The sequence below is a fragment of the Diabrotica virgifera genome, chromosome 9, assembly GCF_917563875.1.
Source record: "Diabrotica virgifera virgifera chromosome 9, PGI_DIABVI_V3a".
In the NCBI taxonomy this organism is placed as follows: domain Eukaryota; kingdom Metazoa; phylum Arthropoda; class Insecta; order Coleoptera; family Chrysomelidae; genus Diabrotica; species Diabrotica virgifera.
The window spans coordinates 172,588,776-172,608,086 of NC_065451.1; the positions used below are offsets into that span (position 1 = coordinate 172,588,776).

The 19,311-nt window shown below is 33.8% G+C and overlaps 1 protein-coding gene across 1 annotated transcript; it reads left to right on the top strand.

Moving 5' to 3' along the window:
* The first annotated feature begins 93 nt into the window (after positions 1–93).
* LOC126892116 (U6 snRNA-associated Sm-like protein LSm2) lies at positions 94–7,288 on the top strand. Its single transcript, XM_050661590.1, has 4 exons — positions 94–394; positions 475–542; positions 605–695; positions 7,076–7,288. Exons 1-4 carry the CDS (start codon positions 392–394, stop codon positions 7,199–7,201), a joined length of 288 nt encoding a protein of 95 aa, XP_050517547.1. The 5' UTR covers positions 94–391; the 3' UTR covers positions 7,202–7,288.
* Positions 7,289–19,311: the final 12,023 nt, after the last annotated feature.

The following is a 19,311-nucleotide window of genomic DNA, read 5'->3' on the forward strand; positions in this document are numbered from 1 at the left end:
AACTGACAGGATGATTGTTCAAATCTTAGACAAGGAAAGAGAGTTTTTTCCTTGTCTAAGGTTCAAATTCCATCCTCCACTTCTTTTTCTTCTGTGTTTTCAAATGAAGATCCAGTCAGGAAGAAAAAAAATATATAAATACATAAATATATTATTTAAAAGAGGTACATATCACGAATTAGGAAGACTTACAACCAGATCAAAGAACTTTAGATACTAATAAACATATAAATTGTTTTTTGGTACTGACACTTGTTCTCGTAAGAAGAAATCTTCTGATAATATAAGTTTCTTTCGATATCGTGACCGCCAGATTACGCTACAGTATCTGTTAGAATGACAGATAAATATTTTCCTAACCTAACTTTCACTCGTTAAATTAACATTCAAAATGGTAATATATTTTTGATAATAAATATAAATCTAATATAATAATTATTATAACATTTTATAAACACATTCTCTATGTTTTAGCTGTTTTACTCATTCTTCAAATCTCTCGTTGGAAAAGACGTTGTTGTTGAACTAAAAAACGATTTAAGGTATGATAAAATTGTTGGCTTTTTGCAACTTAATGCATTCTAAATATTTTTATTTGTTTTAGTATATGTGGAACATTACACTCTGTAGACCAATATTTAAATATAAAATTAACAGATATAAGTGTAACGGATACAGATAAATATCCTCACATGGTAAGTTCTTTACTAAAATTTGTTTTTTTTTAACCCTTAACTGGAGACTTGCTGACTAACAGACTGTAGCACAAACATATTCTAAAATTATTGCGAACAACTCCACCCACCGACATCACACTTCATATATTCCTAATACCATTGGTTGATTTGAAAGGAGAAATATTTACTCCTTGCAAAGTTATTATAAAAATTCAGTTTTTACTAGTCTCTCAGGAGGCACGTCTCTGTCGTGTGACTACCCAAGTAGCACTGAACGGGTTTATTAAGTCTTTTAATAAGGATGCTTTAAAACTGTGGAATAAAACTAAAATTAAAACCATTTGGTTTTTAAGTAAACCTTAAGATTGCAATAAAACCGCTTTCAGCATAAAAGGGCCCACTCTGAAAGAGGTCAATGAAACCAAAAATAAAAAACTTCTTAAAACTTTGTTTTCTTAAGCAACTGGTTTTAAAGCTGCTGTGAAGGTGCTTTTAAAACCACGTTAAAAGACACTTTAAGTGCAGGCAGTTTTATAGCAAACTTAAAAAGGTTTCTTAAATGGAGACTTTTAAAGACAATTTACCATATTAAATGATTCTTTAAATCCATATAGGCCAACAAATTTTTGCATGTGTTATGATAGGTAGATATGTATTTGTAACCATAAAATAATAAAAAGAACTTGGTTATTTCGGACTGCCAAGATAGAAAAACACTTGCGCACCCAACTTTACTGACAATGTTAACAAAAATAGGTCTAAATAACTCATGCGCCCTAAAATTTCTGACTTTTGGCAATTAAAAAATAAAAATAATAAAAAAATTTAAATCCAAAAAATATTAATTTGAAAGAAAAATAATTTTATCTATAATTTTAATGTTTTAATGTTTAAATAAATCGAATTTATGTCTTTAAGTCGCTTATTTATAATTTTTATGTAAGCCTTATATTGTAATCTATCATGGCGTTCAGCATCTGCAGAAAGCAATATGGCCGAAATCCAAATAAAACTATTTATCTATCGACAGAGAATTGTTAAGGTCAAATGGTTTTATTTAATAATTTTCCAAGAGCATATATCCTACATAAAAGCAAGGTTGCCTTGGAATTAAAACCATTTAGTTTTAATGCTGCTGTCAATAATGTCACTCGGTTTTAATGTGAATCTAACCTAAAATCGAGGCGTCGTAGTGCTGTCTGTGTTGTATTTTTCTTTTAAAATGCCCAGTTCATTTATATTTTATGTACTTCCGACTTATTTCTTCCATATTAACTGTACTTCCACTTTTTACAACACACTACACCACTGTTTCGCTCTAAAACAAATGGCCGACCATTTTGGACATGCAAGAAGAGGGAATGAGTTTAGTTTTATTGTTTATAACAAGAAGCATAGTTTAATCTTTACGATAACCAAATTGATTCAGTTAAGAGCGTTTGGTTTTAATATAGCCTACTAATTGCTTTTAAGAAAGCAACTTTAAAGAAAACTAAAAAAGTTAATAGTTTTAAAGCATATGTTTTACTGACATAATAGTCTCGAGATCAAGTAGTTTTAATAATTTGTTTTATTAGTCATATTAGGAGAATCTTTAAAACTAAAAGGTAACAAACTAGAATCTAATAAAACCAAACAGTCCGGAAGTTCTTCATAAAACTAATTAGTTTTAAAGTGAACTGATAATAAACCATTTTAAAACTACAATAAGACAAATTATCTATTAAGATAAATGAGTCTTATTTGATACTCTTGTTGTATCACAACAAGAGGACATTTGTCCAACAAGAGGGTTGTATGGAGGACAAAATCACAAGCATACATGACTATATAATTAAATGCAGCTAGGTATAAAGATGCTCACACATATAGCCTTCAGTAGTGGTACTTTTTTCTATCGACCATTAGCTCCGATGATGACACAATTTCCTCGAAAGGGACCGTTCAAGTATTACGTAATGCAGGGGGTCAAAATCTTCAAAAATTGCGTTACGCAATAGTTAAACGCCCATTAAAGTGCGTTACGTAGGGGGGGAGGGGGTCAAAAATCTACAAAAATCATGTTAAGTAATACTTGAACGCTCCCAAAGTGCTTAGCTAACGAAATAAATAGGTACTTCTTACCCACTTTGATATACTATTTTTGCACTTCCTTTATTGTGTATAATATAAAGAATAAAGGAAGTTGCAAAAAATCCCCCTTACCCTTATTGTATGTAGTCACCCTCTCTTACTACCCTTAGTAGTAGTTTCCTTTGCACCCTTATCATCATCTCTAGGTATATTTTCTTCTTTCTGACTCTAATTATTTTTTAAAATTATAAATATAAATAAAAATAAATTCGTTTTAGATAACGAAATAATTCTTCAATGGAGACACTGCTAAAAAACGAATTAAATGTAATAAACTGTAAAACGCTTGTGATCAGGACCCTAAATTGCTATCCCGAGATGCAAGTCTTGGCCGACTTCCCTTTAAACGTCAAACCCAGATTGAAACGTCAAATAAATCAATTTTATTTTGTTAGCTTACTATTTTTTCATTTGAGCTGTGTACCCTAAAAATACCTATACAATGATGAGTGCGTTAATAACGGGCAAAATAATGTAAAATATGGAAAACATAATACGTTGTGAAATAAAAAGAGATAAAACTAGTAGAGGTGGGAAATTTAGCGATAGAAACCTATAAATTGACATTATATTGATAGTTTCTACAATTTACTTTAGGTCCTGATAATATAACCAATATTTTATGAAAGCAGTATGCTTACTCATTATCAAGGCCTCTGTTGGAAATCTTTAATATGTCATTGTCACAAGGGGTCTTTCCTACTATGTGGAAAGAAAGTTTTATCATGCCTATTTTCAAGTCTGGGGAGAGGAAGGATATAAGGAACTATAGAGGGGTTTGTTTGCAATCTTCTATTGCCAAGGTTTTTGACAGTCTGGTGAGTTCTCCAGTGAGTGTGATAATTGTAAATGAGCAGCATGGGTTTCAGTAAGGGAAATCAACTCTTACGAATCTACTTATATATCAAAGTAAAATTTGAGGTCTTTGAGGATCGATGTCAGGTAGATGCTATATATACTGACTTCTCTAAAGCATTTGATAGGGTGAACCACATCATATTATTGAATAAACTAGACACTTTAGGATTTTCACCCTTGATGATCATATGGTTCAGGGATTTTTGAGTGGACATATTCAAAAAGTGAAAATTGGAAACTATTGCTCTGATGTTATTGAGGTTACTTCTGGTGTGCCACAGGGGGCTCACTGCTCCCTCTTGTTGTTTTGTTTGTTTATTAATAACTTAACAGATAAACTAAAATACACAGATGCGTTAATATTTGCAGATGATCTCAAACTATTTAGGAAAGTTAATACAATATTAGATATTGATTTGATTCAGGAGGATTTGAATGCTCTATGGTTGTGGTGCTAGGAAAATCATTTACAGCTAAATACTCAGAAGTGCCATAAAATAACATTTCATAAAGTTAAGAAACCAATTGACTCCTTATACTACATTGGTGAAAAGGAGTTATCTGAAGTCAGTAGTATTAGAGACTTGGGTATAATTTTCGATAGTCACCTTCAATTTATTGATCATATTAATACCATATCAGAGTTTGAGTTTGGCAGGCAAAGCGAGAGGTTGTGGGGCCGGTGTGTTTGGCGATAAGGTAAATTCGGAATCGAAACCTATCACAATAAAAACACCGGTTTTTAAAAGACCTATCGTTATCGATAATCGTTAAAGATAAAAATTGTACTTGTGCGAAATAACAAATAGACTTTAAAGTGTATATAATAATATTTATATTAGTGCTGACGATAACATCTACTAATTTAATTTAAAATGGCCGGTGGCGGAACAATTCGAAAGGAAACCAATAGAAGGAACGAATATAGTAGCGACGAAGAATCGAAGAATAAAAAATATAAAGGGGATGAATTGTATTTTGAAAAGAGTAATATGACGAGACGAACACCGAATAAAAGCAACGATACAAATGAAGAGGTGATAAAAATGATGCGGGAAGTTATGTGGAAAAATGATGAAATGATGGCAGAAATAAGAACCATACGGAAAGACCAAAAGGAAACGATGGAATATATTAAAGAGCTAAAAGAAAACAACAAAAAATTGGAAGAAGGTTTGAAAATGGCAAACAAAAGAATAGAACAATTGGAAAAAGATAAACGGAGAAATAATATAGTATTAAAGGGCCTAACACTGGATCCTAACGACAGAAAACCAGTAAAGGAGTCAGTAGAACACTTCATAGGAAGAAACCTGAAATTACAGGTAAAACTTAGAGGAGCGGTAAAGATCGGAGACCAAATTTTTGTAGCAGAAATGGAAAACCTAATGGATAAGCTAAGTGTGCTAAAAAACAAAGGAAAACTGAAGAATCTACAGGGACAAAAGGTGTATATAGAATCAGATTTAACAAGAAAGGAAAGGGAAATACAAGCAAAAATTAGGAAAATGGCAAAAGAAGAAAAAGACAAAGGTAATACTACGAAGATAGGATATATGAAACTGGAGATTAATGGGAAGGAGTGGAAATGGGACCATAATAATGAGAAAATTATACAAATTCAAAACGTAAAATTATACAAAGAAAGTAAAAACGGCAGTCGTTAAATCAGTAGTTAGACCAACAATCATGTATAGCAGCGAGACATGGACATTGACCGGGAGACAAAAATCCAGAGTCAATGCTGTGGAAATGAGGTTCCTGAGGAAAATAGCAAACAGAAAGAGGACAGACAAAATACGAAACGAAACAATTAGACAAAACCTAAAACTGGAACCAATCAATGAAAAAATAGTGGAGGGACAACTTAGATGGTTCGGGCACGTGTGTAGAATGTCGAACGAGAGGCTTACAAAACGAGTGTTCGAAACGAGAGTGCAGGGGAAAAACAAAAGAGGGAGACCAAGAGTTATGTGGGTAGATGAAATCAGGAAATAAGTCGAGAAGAAGGGATTGACATTGGAAAGTGCAAGAAACCTAGCGCAAGATCGGAAAGCATGGAGACTACAATGCCAAACTCAACTCCACCAGCCTTACACCTAAAGGTAGAAAGGCTTAGGACTAAGTAAGTAAGTAAGTAATACCATATCAGTGAAACCAGCTAAAATGTTGAGATTTATCACTCGTAATTCAAAAGAGTTATCATGCCCAGCAGTTAAAGTGTTGTATTGTGCATTGGTAAGATCTCTCTTAGAGTTTTCTTCAGTTGTTTGGTCTCCTAATTATGAAGTACATAAAAAGTTGATTGGAAACATTCAGCATAGATTTCTTCGTTTATGCTCAATAGATTTAATATACCTAGGCAGGCACATGATTATCAGGAAATTTTAAGTCAGTTGAAGTTGTCTACTTTAGAATCTCGAAGATTAATGTATGATGCATGTTTTATATTCAAATTCTACAAATACATTCTACACTAACTTTCACAATACAAATTATGGTAAAAATGTGCCAATGGACAGAATATTGCACTACCTTAACACAAATCAAAGCATTGACATCTTTAACATATATAGCAAGCTGAAAGAAACAATTTGTGATATCAGATAGTAGGTATACATATTATTAATTATTATTATCTTTTGTTTTGTTAATTATCAAATTGGATATTATTTTTTTATTGTTATTATTATTTTTTTAAGTTTGTATCTATTTGTATGAGCTCTTTAAATGCATGTATGTTTACTATAATGGGGGTATCCCGTCAAATAAATAAATAAAAAAGTTTCCCATCTTTAGACATATCAGAGGAGTAGGTATGTCAACTAAAACTATCACTGTCATAGTGGTAGTTGCCAAACTCGTCCAATACCTCTAATGGTGGGAAACTATCAATATAATGTAAATTTATAGGTTTCGATCGCTAAATTTCCCACCTCTACTAGTTTTATCTCTTTTTATTTCCCAATGTATTATGTTTTTCATCTTTTGCGTTATTCTGCTGGTTATTAGCACATTCACCACTGTATAATATATAGCATATCTACTTAAGTTGGACACATGTGGGAGACTTTTCTTACTTATTAGTTTTATGCAAAAACGATAATTTTTATAAAAAGTCTTGCATGGTCTAAAACCCAAGATTCAACGATCAGATATCATCTTTTATCAATACGAAAGTTCCATTTTAACTCTGTATTGCTACTCCCCGTATCCACTGTGGTGTCAGCCTGCAAAGGATCATAATTATCAATGTACAATGGATGCATTTCACAGGAAAAACTCCATATTACTTATGTCGATGATTTCTCAGCTCCAGCTCTTAGTTTATAAAGTTTTGCAGCATTCTATTTTAAATAATGATTTAAAAAAATTTATGATGCTATCAAAGTATTGTTGTTTTTTAGCTCTCGGTCAAAAACTGTTTTATCAGAGGATCTGTGGTTCGATATGTTCAATTACCAGCAGATGAAGTCGATACACAACTATTGCAAGATGCAGCCCGGAAAGAGGCCTCTGCACCTACTAGATAAGTTATAACTAGGATACATAAGCATTACTTTTAAGGTATTTTTAAGTGTCTGAATATTGCATTTAAAAAATAAATTAATTTTAGAATTCATATTGTATTTATTTAGTAATGGAGCTAGAAAATTGAACACCATATTTACATATCTTTTAAATATATTCTCCTTTCTGGTCTTGTTACTTTCACTTAAGAGATTATTACAAATCATATAAATAGATTTAATTTTTTTAAATAACTATGTTGAAATAATTTGTCACTCTAGAAACTTTTGTTTTAATTGGGTAAATACTTGACTTCTATGTATATGTTATTAAGCATATCATAGGTATTATATGCCTTATTAACAGGGCCGCCGCTACCATGTGTGCAAAGTGTGCATCGCACACAGGCGGCCAACAATAGGGGCGGCCAAAAGCAGGCCACTGATGATACTACTTTTTTTAAAACGCAAATAAGTTCAAATAATTAAATAGTAATGTTTCAGATAATTCTAATTCTAAAGTCTAATGTTCCAAACAATAATTATTATTATTATTACCTAATAATACTAAAGTGCGGATCTAAACATTTTTCTATTACATTAGATTGAAGCCCAGATATAACACACGTAGAACAAATAACAATTATTGTAGTAAGATGTGTTTCAACTTTAACACCAGTTCGGATATTTGAATATTTCTTGGGCTTTTCTCCTGAAACTGACGTAACTGGACAAGGTCTCTTTGAATTTATAGAGAATAAACTTGAAGAATTAAATATAAATATTATGGTTAATATGCGTGGACAGGGTTACGATAATGGAGCCAATATGCGTGGTAGACATATTGGATTTCAGAAAATCCTCGAGAGAAATATCCTTGATCATTTTTTATTCCCTGTTCTGCACATGGTTTAAATCTGATGGTGAATGATACAGTAAAAATAAGTTTTGAGTGGGTGGAATTTTTTAATACTGTAGGTACAGGAACCATATGTATTTTTTTCTTCTTCGAATATTTGAAGGAACATTTTATTAAAGCACCTTCCAAAGTGGACATTAAAAGCATTGTTGGACATGCGATGGGAGAGTCTGATCGATGTAATCACACCATTAAAAACCCAGATAAGTAATATATATGATGCTTTAGAAGAATTGCAAAATGATAACAAAAGGGATATGAATTTTGAAATTCAATGGATAAACATATTCAATTGTGAGAAAGTGTATAAAGCCCTTACAGACATACCTAAACAGCTCAGAGACTGACATTAGTGCAATCGATTTATATGAAGAAATTAAAGCTATTCAAGCATATGTTACCGCAGAAAAACGTCCTGGTAATATTCTTAAATACATAATCGTACGTATATTCCTAACTCTACCCTTCAGTGTAGCTAAGGGTGAGCGGTCGTTTTCAAAACTTAAAATAATTAAAAATTATTTGCGATTTTCAATTAAGTAAGATAGACTTTCTGCTTTAGCAATGTTATCTATCGAACATGAAGTGTGTGCGATATTGGATATTAAAAACAAAGACATTGTCAAAATTTTTCCCGAAACGGAAGCCAGAAAAGTTTGTTTTTAGTTTCTTTATCTGTTTATGATATATTATTCACGGTTTATATTAATTAAATGGAAGTTTAAATTAGGATATACAAATAATGGGCGTTGGATCATGGATATTACTCCAATTGTTCAAGTCAAAAATGAATAACCACTTTCACTTTCGTTGCAAAACGAAAATACAGCCGAACCATATTCCAGTCCAATCAGAGAGTGCTGCAAGCACCTCTACCGGTTTCGAAACTTATTAGTCTCTCATCAGGAGGTACTCAACTAAACTAAAACAAACCCCAGCGTGTAGTCCCGGATTGCAACGAACGAAATAGCATAGATGCCCTAGCGTCTAATTGTTCAAGTATTTATCTATTTACAAATTATTATTGTTATGCATCTTCTGCACATTTCTTTAAATACTAAATAGTATGTACATATTTCTAAAGTGTTGGAAGGGGGCGGCAAATATTAAGTTGCACACGGGCGGCCAACACCTCAGCGGCGGCCCTGCTTATTAATTCTTTCACACATATCACAGACTTGTACCTCCATTTACCATTTCCATTACAGTCATTGTTGCTGCCCAGATATACAATTTCTACCCCTTGCTCGATTTTCTGGTTAATGATCAGCATAGGTTGGTTGTTTCTGGTGCAAAGACACCTTTCTTTGGCTTTTCTGATGTTTATATCTAGACCAGGTTTCTTTGATTCTTCTTGCATTCCGTCTATTTTTGGTTGCAGTCTATTTTGTTTTGTATGAGCTAAGCGACAAATATCAATAGCATAATCTTGATCTTCAAGTCTATTTGTTAATCCCCAGTAATTCCTCTATTATAGTTTACCTTTGTTAGTACGGAGTCTAGTACAATTTTAAATTGGTGGGATAAACACAGCTATTGGGACAGATGTTATGCCGTTGTGTAGGATTTTGCTAGAACTGTAGAGTTATTTGACGATGTTTATTATTTTTTCTGGTATTATCATTTCCATTAGTGCTTTTCGTAATGCCATATCAGTGAGTGTGTCAAAGGCTCTCTTAAAGTCTACAAAGCATATCATGATATTCAGAAGTGTGATTCCTCTCCAGTTTTCGCAATACCTATGTTTTGTCACCCTGTTTTGGAATATTTATTATAAGTCCTGTTTTCCATTCTTTGGGTAACATTTTCTCCCTCCAGCCTCTTTGCAAGAGTGGTTTGGTTAGCTCTGTTGTTGTGGTTGGACAAACTTTTAACAATTCTAGTGGATTATTTTCAAGGCCGGCTGCTTTGTGCGCTTTCAGTTTTTCTAAGGCCATTTCTATTTGTTGCGTTGTTGGTTGATTAGAATTAGTTGGATCAATTAGAAAAAATATAGAAAAAGCCAGAGCTGCATTCTTTAAGATGAAGAAACTGTTATGTGGAACCCCGATAACCCGGACCGATTTTCATCAGACAAACATTTCAACAATAAAAATGTATCTAATATAATATTTGAGAGATAATGTATAATTTGAACTATACGATAGTAAAAATGACTCATGGCACACGGCGGCAGAGCCACGTTCATTGTTTCGGATTATCGGAAACAACAGGCACCTGTAGTAATCCTTTATTTATTTCAAACTGTCTTAGCATTGTTTAAAAAAGACTATTTAAAAAGTTCTTTTTTAAACAATGGTCTTAGTTTTTACTGTTTTTAAATAACATAACATCGTTTCGATTGTGACTGTATTGTGTGTAGTACAGTCTTGTATTGTTCGCTTCCGTTGGCTTAGATTTGTGTTTGCACGTTTTTAGTACATAATTTAGATGTGTAGGTACTGTGCATATATATATATATATATATATATATATATATATATATATATATATATATATATATGTATATATATATTTCATGTTACATATTTCAATTATAACGGAGTTTATCTGTATCCAAGTAGTCCTGTCGCCAGGGGGGGTACAACGGCCTCCTTAATTCAGATGGACTTACCCAAGTTTTTTTTATATATTTTGACCCGCAGAATACGAATTTTTTGGGTAACAGTTGATCCGGATGTCGATAAGATTGTTATAGACAAAGAACTTGAGGAATTATATAACAGCGATTTCTCGCAAAACAAAACATCTTTTTGAATTTTTTGGTTCATTTTAAGCAAAAAATATTCCTACAAGTTTTTTCGTAGAATGCATAGTTTTCGAGATAACCGCGGTTGAACTTTCAAAAAATCGAAAAATTGTAATTTTTGAACCCGAATAACTTTTGATTAAAAAATAAAGTAGCAATTCTGCTTAACGCATTTGAAAGTTTAAGTCAAATTATATCGGTTTTGATTATTTGCATTGCTAAAAATTTATTACTTTATTGTTAAACAAAGCTATAAACACCTAGTATGTGAGTAATGTTTTCTATGATTTCTCATTTAAAATCGAACGAGTAGGTAGAGTAGCTACAAGTGCAAGTGAGGCATTTTCTACGTAGCATGCGTTAAAACGCATGTATTAGGCACGGGAAACACTATGTGTTTATAGATTAGTTTAACAATAAAAAAATTAATTTTTAGCAATGAAAATAATCAAAACCGATATAACTTGACTTAAACTTTCAAATGCGGTTAGCAGAATTGCTACTTTATTTTTTAATCAAAAGTTATTCGGGTTCAAAAATTGCAATTTTTCGATTTTTTGAAAGTTCAACCGCGGTTATCTCAAAAACTATGCATTCTACGAAAAAACTTGTAGGAATATTTTTTGCTTAAAATGACCCAAAAAATACAAAAAGATGTTTTGTTTTGCGAGAAATCGCTGTTATGTAATTCCTCAAGTTCTTTGTCTATAACAATCTTATCGACATCCGGATCAACTGTTACCCAAAAAATTCGTATTCTACGGGTCAAAATATATAAAAAAAACTTGGGTAAGTCCATCTGAATTAAGGAGGCCGTTGTACCCCCCCTGGCGACAGGACTAAAGTAGGTATACCATATTTTATTAATATTTACCATATTCTCCGGCTAACCCGGATTTTCGATAACCCGGATCGGCCGTGGTCCCGATTAATCCGAGTTATTGAGGTTCCACTGTAATTTGAGTCTGAAAACTAGACTAGTGAGATGTTATGTGTTCTCTATTCTTTTTTATGGTATCAAAGGTTGTACTTTAATGGATACATTTCTCAAGAAACTGGAAGCCTTTGAATACTGGGTATATCGGAGTATCCTTCGAATAAGTTGGATGGATAGAATTCGTAACGAAGTTGTTTTGCATCGGATGTGAAAAGTCACGGAAGTCGTCCGAACAGTTAAAAATTGCAAACTTGAATATTTTGGCCATGTTATGCGAAACCCAGAGAGATATAATATCATCATCATCCCGTACGCGTCCACTGCTGGACATAGTCTCCCTCAGCTCTTTCCATCTGCCTTTGTCTGACAATCTGGCGACGTGTCCTGTCCAATTCCACTTTAGCGACGCGATTTTTTCGACTGCGTCTGTTGTTTTTGTTCTACGACGTATTTCTTCGTTTGGGATTCGGTCTCTCAGGGAGACACTCAACATCTGGTGCTCCATAGCCCTCTGCTGAGATATAATATACTCCATTTAAAAATACAAGGCAAGGTATATGGAAGAAGAGGTCCAGGTCGATGAAAAACGTCATGGCTTAAAAACCTGAGAGAATGGTTTAACAGATCCTCTGTATCCCTTTCCCGAGTTGCCGCCAACAAAATTATTATAGCTATTTTGATAGCCAACGCTCGATAATTAAGCACGGCACATAAAGAAGTTGGTTCATTGGTGCTAATTTTTAGTTTTTTGATATAGGGGTTTATATTTTGTGCGTCTTCTGGTAGTATTGGGACTGCACTTAGAGACTCACTGAAATATTCATGCCATCTTTTAACTTGTTCCTGTTGAGATGTTATATCTTCACCCGCACTGCTTTTTAGATTGGTTGGTGGGTGGTATATCTTTTGTTAATTAGTTGTGTAATGATATTATATAATTGCCTCACCTTTTGATGTTCATCAGCGACACGTGCTTGCGTGCTTCTTCAGCAAAATTTTCTGCCTACTCTGTTTTGTCCCTTACCTAACTTTCAGTAGGTAAGTCATTCTTTCTCTGCATCTGTTTTGGAATTATGTAGTTCTAGATTAATGTATTTGCAGTGTTCTATTTTGTTCAATGCTTCTCTGGTTATCCACTCTTTCTTTGCGTATTTCATTAGGTCCTAGGATATGATTGAAAGTGCGATTGTCTGGCGATTTCCGTGACACTTCGTGGATTGTTTTATCTGGAAACAAAGTTCCTCCAATCATTAGATCATAGTTATAGTGCTACCATCTTTGTAAGAGAATCGTTTTTAAGCGGGTTGCTATTGTTTGAGGTATGAAATTACATAAACAATGGATCATTCTATAAAACAAGTAGATCCCTTGTTTATGAAATTTCACACCTCGAACAATAGAACATAGAACCCCACTGAGCTTAATATTAACGAGTCTCTTAGAAATATGGTAGTAGTATACCACACAGTTTAATGAAGCAATCGCCGTTGTTATTTCTATGACCAGTGCCATGCTTTCTCAGAATGTATCCTAGGTTGGTGTTTTCAGTTCCAACTTTTAGTTTTACTTTGAGGGCACTACTTTAATATTGGATCTTTTAAATTGTTCTAATGTAGCTTCAAGACATTCGTAGAAAGCCTCTTTATGTCTTGTTCTGTTGGTGCATAGCACTGAATCAGTGTTACCTGTGGCATTACTAAACAAGATTCTTATTTCATTTACATGTCTTCAGCTGTCTGTTTTACCAAAGTATATCAGCAGGTCGCCTTCCATGTTGATGTGTTCTCCCGTTCTATTCCACCGTGTCTCACTAAATTATAGTATATTAACTTTATATTCTTTCATATCTTTGTACATTTGGGCAAAGATTGATGCTTATATCAGTTTTTATATTGCAATATCTGATTCTCTCCATCCTTGGTTTCCATAAGCCAAAAATTGTTATGGTTATGTTATGTTATGTTATTCTATATGGAAGTTTGAAAATAAGTAATATAAGGCGGGTTGGTGATTGGCCTCTCGAGCCCGATTCTGATGCCGGGACTGCCAGCTCTAGCCCTCAAACCGGCGTTAGCAATTCCATAGAATATGACAGTGCTTTCGTTTTTATGGTACTTATTTATACCGCCTACACTCGGTCGTCAGAGCCTCGTTGGTTATCTAGCAGGATGCACAGTATGACCAATTGTTCGAGCAGGTGAGGTTGACATTTGGGTCATAATAATATCGATGTTGGTTCGACCCTTACATCCCAGCCAGTAACTTGCCTATGGTCAAAACAACGAGGGATCACAGTAGCGACTTAGTTCATAAATCAATGTATGAAATCTCGTAATGAAATATTATTATTATATGTGATCGATCGTTTTATTGTAAGAGCGGAATAATAAGGTTGGGGGGCAAAAGGAAAATTACTTTACTCATTATATTCTTTTATTTAAAATATACATAATAAAATCTAGACAATATTAAATCCCTATATTTGGCATAAACATTTCATCACAAGTAATAATTCGACTCATTTTGAACGCAAATAGTAAACAATACAACAACTACATTATTTCTATTATTTACTATTTTTATTCGTAATTTGAGGTTGACTAATTTTATATTATAATGTATGTACAGTTACAATTTGTATTTTCTAAGTAAATTCATGTATTATACATTTTTTCTCAATTAAGTGCACAAATAAATTTTCTGTACAAGTTTTTACAATGCCTTCGAAAAATTAAATGAAATTTCTTTTGTAAGAGTTGTTTTTACACATTTTTATTTTATTCGAAATTTTTTTTAGGGTTAAAATGATAAACATTTACGAAATAATAAATAACTAGCACAAAGTGTGAAAATGGGGGCATGGGGGCCTTAAAGGCAGGGCCGCCGCTACCGTGTGTGCTAAGTGTGCATAGCACACAGGCGGCCAACAATAATGGCCGCCAATAAGCCTGCTGTTAGATTGAAAACTTAGTCTTTTGCTAGCAGTTGCCGCTAGGGCATCCCTGTCATTTCGTTCGTTGCGATCCGTGAGTGCACGCCGGGGTTTGTCCTGGTTGGGTCAGAGAGAGAGAGAGAGAGAGCAGCATATATGTGCCTCCTGATGAGAGACTAATAAGTTTCGAAACCGGTAAAGGTGCTTGCTGCACTCTCTGATTGGACTATAATATAATGAGGCTGTAGTTTCGTGTTGCAACGAAATTAAAAATGGTTATTAATTTTTGATTTACATGTTTACTCTGATTGGAGTACGAAGGAAACCATTATCGTTGGAACTTTACCGCGCTGAGCAGATGGGACGTGAATTATAAATTGTAAAATTCCCTCATCTTCTTTAGTCTCAGCATCCGTTATGGCTTGCAAATTTAAGAAGCCTCGGAGGTGTAACCAGAGAAGGTTCCCATTGTTTTCAGTCTGGTGGGATGTAGAGTAATATTTTTAGGGTTGTTCTATGTGCTATTAGATTGAAAACTTAGTCTTAAGATATTATATTTCTGCTCAACGTTCCGCCGATGCACCGCTACCTGTGATTTTCTTCTTTCCGGGACCTGGTTCTCCATTTTGTTGTTTTCTTGGATATCTTCTTCTGTAGGTACTTTTTATGGCATCGTACCTACTTTTCTGACCGGTTTGCATTGTTATGCATCTTCTGCACATTTCTTTAAATACTAGTACCTATGTATTTCTAAAGCGTTGGAAGGGGGGCGGCAAATAATAAATTGCACACGGGCGGCCAACACCTTAGCGGCGGCCCTGCTTAAAGGCCCCCATTCCCGTTAAGATCAATATCGATACATGTCACAAGTATATCAGTAGCGCGATACAAATCTCATAGTGTATTTGGCTGTCTCAGTATCGCTGTATCAGTATCACAACTCTCTATCTTCGTCATCTACAACTCTATTGGCGTCTGTATCACTGTCGTGAAACATATAAATCTCGTGATATAGGTATGTATCGCAACTTATCGCGATACATGTATCGATACCGATCGTCGGTATCATGAGATTTGAATTTGTTTCACGACAGTGATGTAGACGGCGATAGAGTTGTGGACGACGAAGCTAGAGAGTTGTGATACTGAGACAGCCAAATACACTATGAGATTTGTATCGAGATACTGATACTTGCGACATATATCAATACCGATCTCAAGGTGAATGGCGGCCTTAAGAGATGATGATTTGATAAAGTTTAGGTAATATAATGTTTAGTACAAAGGTGTTACAAATTGGAGAGCGAAAACTCAGGAACTTTGAAATTGATGATCAAGAAGAAATAGAGATAAAGTAAGAAGTAGTGAATCCAGAAGAATATCCTACTGGTTGTTGATATAAAAATGTGTAAAATCAGGTATAAAAAATTATTTAAAATTAGTTTTGTACACAATTTTTAACAATTTCATTGGGTAGGTACCTAGTAATATACGAAGGGGTTTTTAAACGATATATTTTGTAATCCGGCTGTCATATCTCTCTCTTCGATCTTTTGGAGAAAATAGTATAAAAATCGTCCATGTCTCCATTGACACGCAGCACAAAATATACAAATGAGAAGTGAAGATGTTTAAATATCAGACAAATCTTTTTAAAACCCCCTTCGTGTGTGCCTACTTATGTTCGTATTTGATATGTTTCTTCTATCGCCAAAAAACTGTTAGTACGTGCTGTTACGTGTACCCATATGCCTCAAAAGGAAAATCTTTGACCATTGTGTGTTGCCCGTACTCACTTATGGTAGGGGAGCCCAAGCGGGGATTTTAGCAGTTACTCGAGCGTGTCAGATTATCACATGGGGAGAAACCTTGTACCCTGTAAATGTCAGTGGCGACGCGTGACTTTTTCTAAAGTGTTACCAAAACCAGATGCAAAAAATCTTATTTAAAAAAAAATGAAGATATGGCTAAATGTATATATAGTATAGCTTCAATAATATCATTTTGTAGGTATATCACTTGAAACTCTAGAAAAAACAGTTAATGTTTCTAGATGTTGGCAAAATTTTTGATCTTTTTTGGCAATTAATGTTAAGAATTCCCTGTAATTGCCTCGATTGTCAGAGTCGTCGCCCTCAAAATGACCACGAAACGCTAATTCTTGTTTGGCCAAAAACATACGGTATCTATTATAAGTGTGCTAAGGATATACCTATCTATTTTTTTAATAAACTCATTATGATTAGCAATACTTGCTTTAAAAACTTGGCTATGGGTACATAATTCGCAAATATTTTACGGCTATCCCTACTTTTTCTGTCTTTACACGGCAAATTACGTGTAGTAAAATTCTCACTGGTATGGAAACTGCAGATCACACTGATGTAAACATTAGGTTGACAGTGACATTGTCATTAGAAAGGTAGATATGGTTATTTCGGTTTCGTTCAGTTTTTGAATGGTCTTGGATAACCTTTACTTGTATAAATGATAAGATTATTTTTTCACTATGTATTCAGTGGTTACCATTATTTATGAACACATGAATACATGAATTATGTATTCAGTGGTTACCATTATTTATATACTATACAAATAGTCGAAAAAGAAAAAAAGTTGTAAAGTTATTTTATTAAATTATTATAAAGTTATAAAAAAAGCGTTAAAACTCTCCGTAAAAAGCAAAGCCTTTACTTATAAAGTCTTAAAATCATCTTTATTAAAATATGAAGTCAACATTTAATAATTCACTAAAGAAAATGGGTGGAATGCATAAAACGTAGTAGATGCTATTGCTTCAGCAAATAGTCACTACTTATTTGTAGCATTTTCTTTTACATAAAAGTAGTTGCTTTTGTTGAGAAGAACTTACTACACAACAGAAGTACCTACTACTGACCAGAAGTATCTACTACAAGCGTAGCGCCAGCCGTGTCTGCATTAACATTATCAAGACCTTAATGGGTAAGAAGTATTAAGACAGTGGTAGCGACTTTCGAGAAATAAATAATTTTGTTTTCTAAATGTGAATTTTTGCATTTTACTTAATATCTCCGAAACAGTCAAAGATACGGTATATGTACCTCTACCATATATTGGCTCTAATAGGGAGTAGTATAGTAGTATAGTTGATCCAAAAGATGGCATAACCCAGACATCCAAAGTGAAAGTTATCCTTCAACACCAAATTGTTCTATATGGTCCACACAATGTCCAGAAAAAAGTCACACCATTTTGAGCGTCGGGTTTGGGGGGAGAGGGGGGAGAAATCGGTAAATTCGTAGTTTTTTAAGTTTTTCGTCAATATTTCTAAAACTATGCGGTTTAGCATGAACAACCCTCTATATAAAATTGTTCTACATTAAATTTGAAATAAAAAAGGCCCTATGCATAATCTTTCTAAAATGAATGGTTCCAAAGTTACGGAGGTAGTATAGTATAACTGGTCCAAAAAAAGACCTAACCCAAACATCCAAAGTAAAAGTTATCCTCCAACACCAAATTGTTCTATATGGTCCACACAATGTCCAGAAAAAAGTCACACTATTTTAAGCGTCGGGTTTGGGGGGAGAGGGGGGAGAAATCGGCAAATTCGTAGTTTAAGTTTTGTCGCCAATATTTCTAAAACTATGCGGTTTAGCATGAACAGCCCTCTATACAAAATTGTTCTACATTAAATTTGAAATAAAAAAGGCCCTATGCATAATCTTTCTAAAATGAATGGTTCCAAAGTTACGGAGGTAGTATAGTATAACTGGTCCAAAAAAGGCCTAACCCAAACTTCCAAAGTAAAAGTTTTCCTCCAACACCAAAATGTTCTATATGGTCTACATATAGTTCAGTAAAAAGTTACACCATTTTGAGCGTCCGGTTTGGGAGGGAGATGGGAGAGAAGCCGGTAAATTAGTAGTTTTTTTAGGTTTTTCGTCAATATTTCTAAAACTATGCTTTAGCGTAAACAATGTTATATACAAAAATGTTCTACATGAAATTTAAAACAAAAAATGTTGTATACATAATTGTTATAAAATCAACGGTTCCAGAGTTACGGAGATTGAAAAGTCGAGGTTTTCGATACTTTTTATATATTTTGGGCAATATTTATGATATAACTATACCAAAAACCCAGACATCCAAAGTTAAAGTTTTCCTCTAACACCAAATTGTTCTATATGGTCCACATAATGCTCAGAAAAAAGTCACACCATTTTGAGCGTCGGGTTTGGGGGGAGAGGGGGGAGAAATCGGTAAATATAAAAAGTATCGAAAACCTCCACTTTTCACCCTCCGTAACTCTGGAACCGTTGATTTTTATAACAATTATGTATAGAACCTTTTTTGTTTTAAATTTTATGTAGAACATTTTTCTATAGAACATTCCTTACGCTAAAGCATAGTTTTAGAAATATTGACGAAAAACGTAAAAAACTACTAATTTACCGACTTCTCCCCCATCTCCCCCCCCAAACCTGACGCTCAAAATGGTGTAACTTTTTAGTGAACAATATGTGGACCATATAGAACAATTTGGTTTTGAAGGAAAACTTTTACTTTGGATGTCTGGGTTAGGCCTTTTTTTGGACCAATTATACTATAC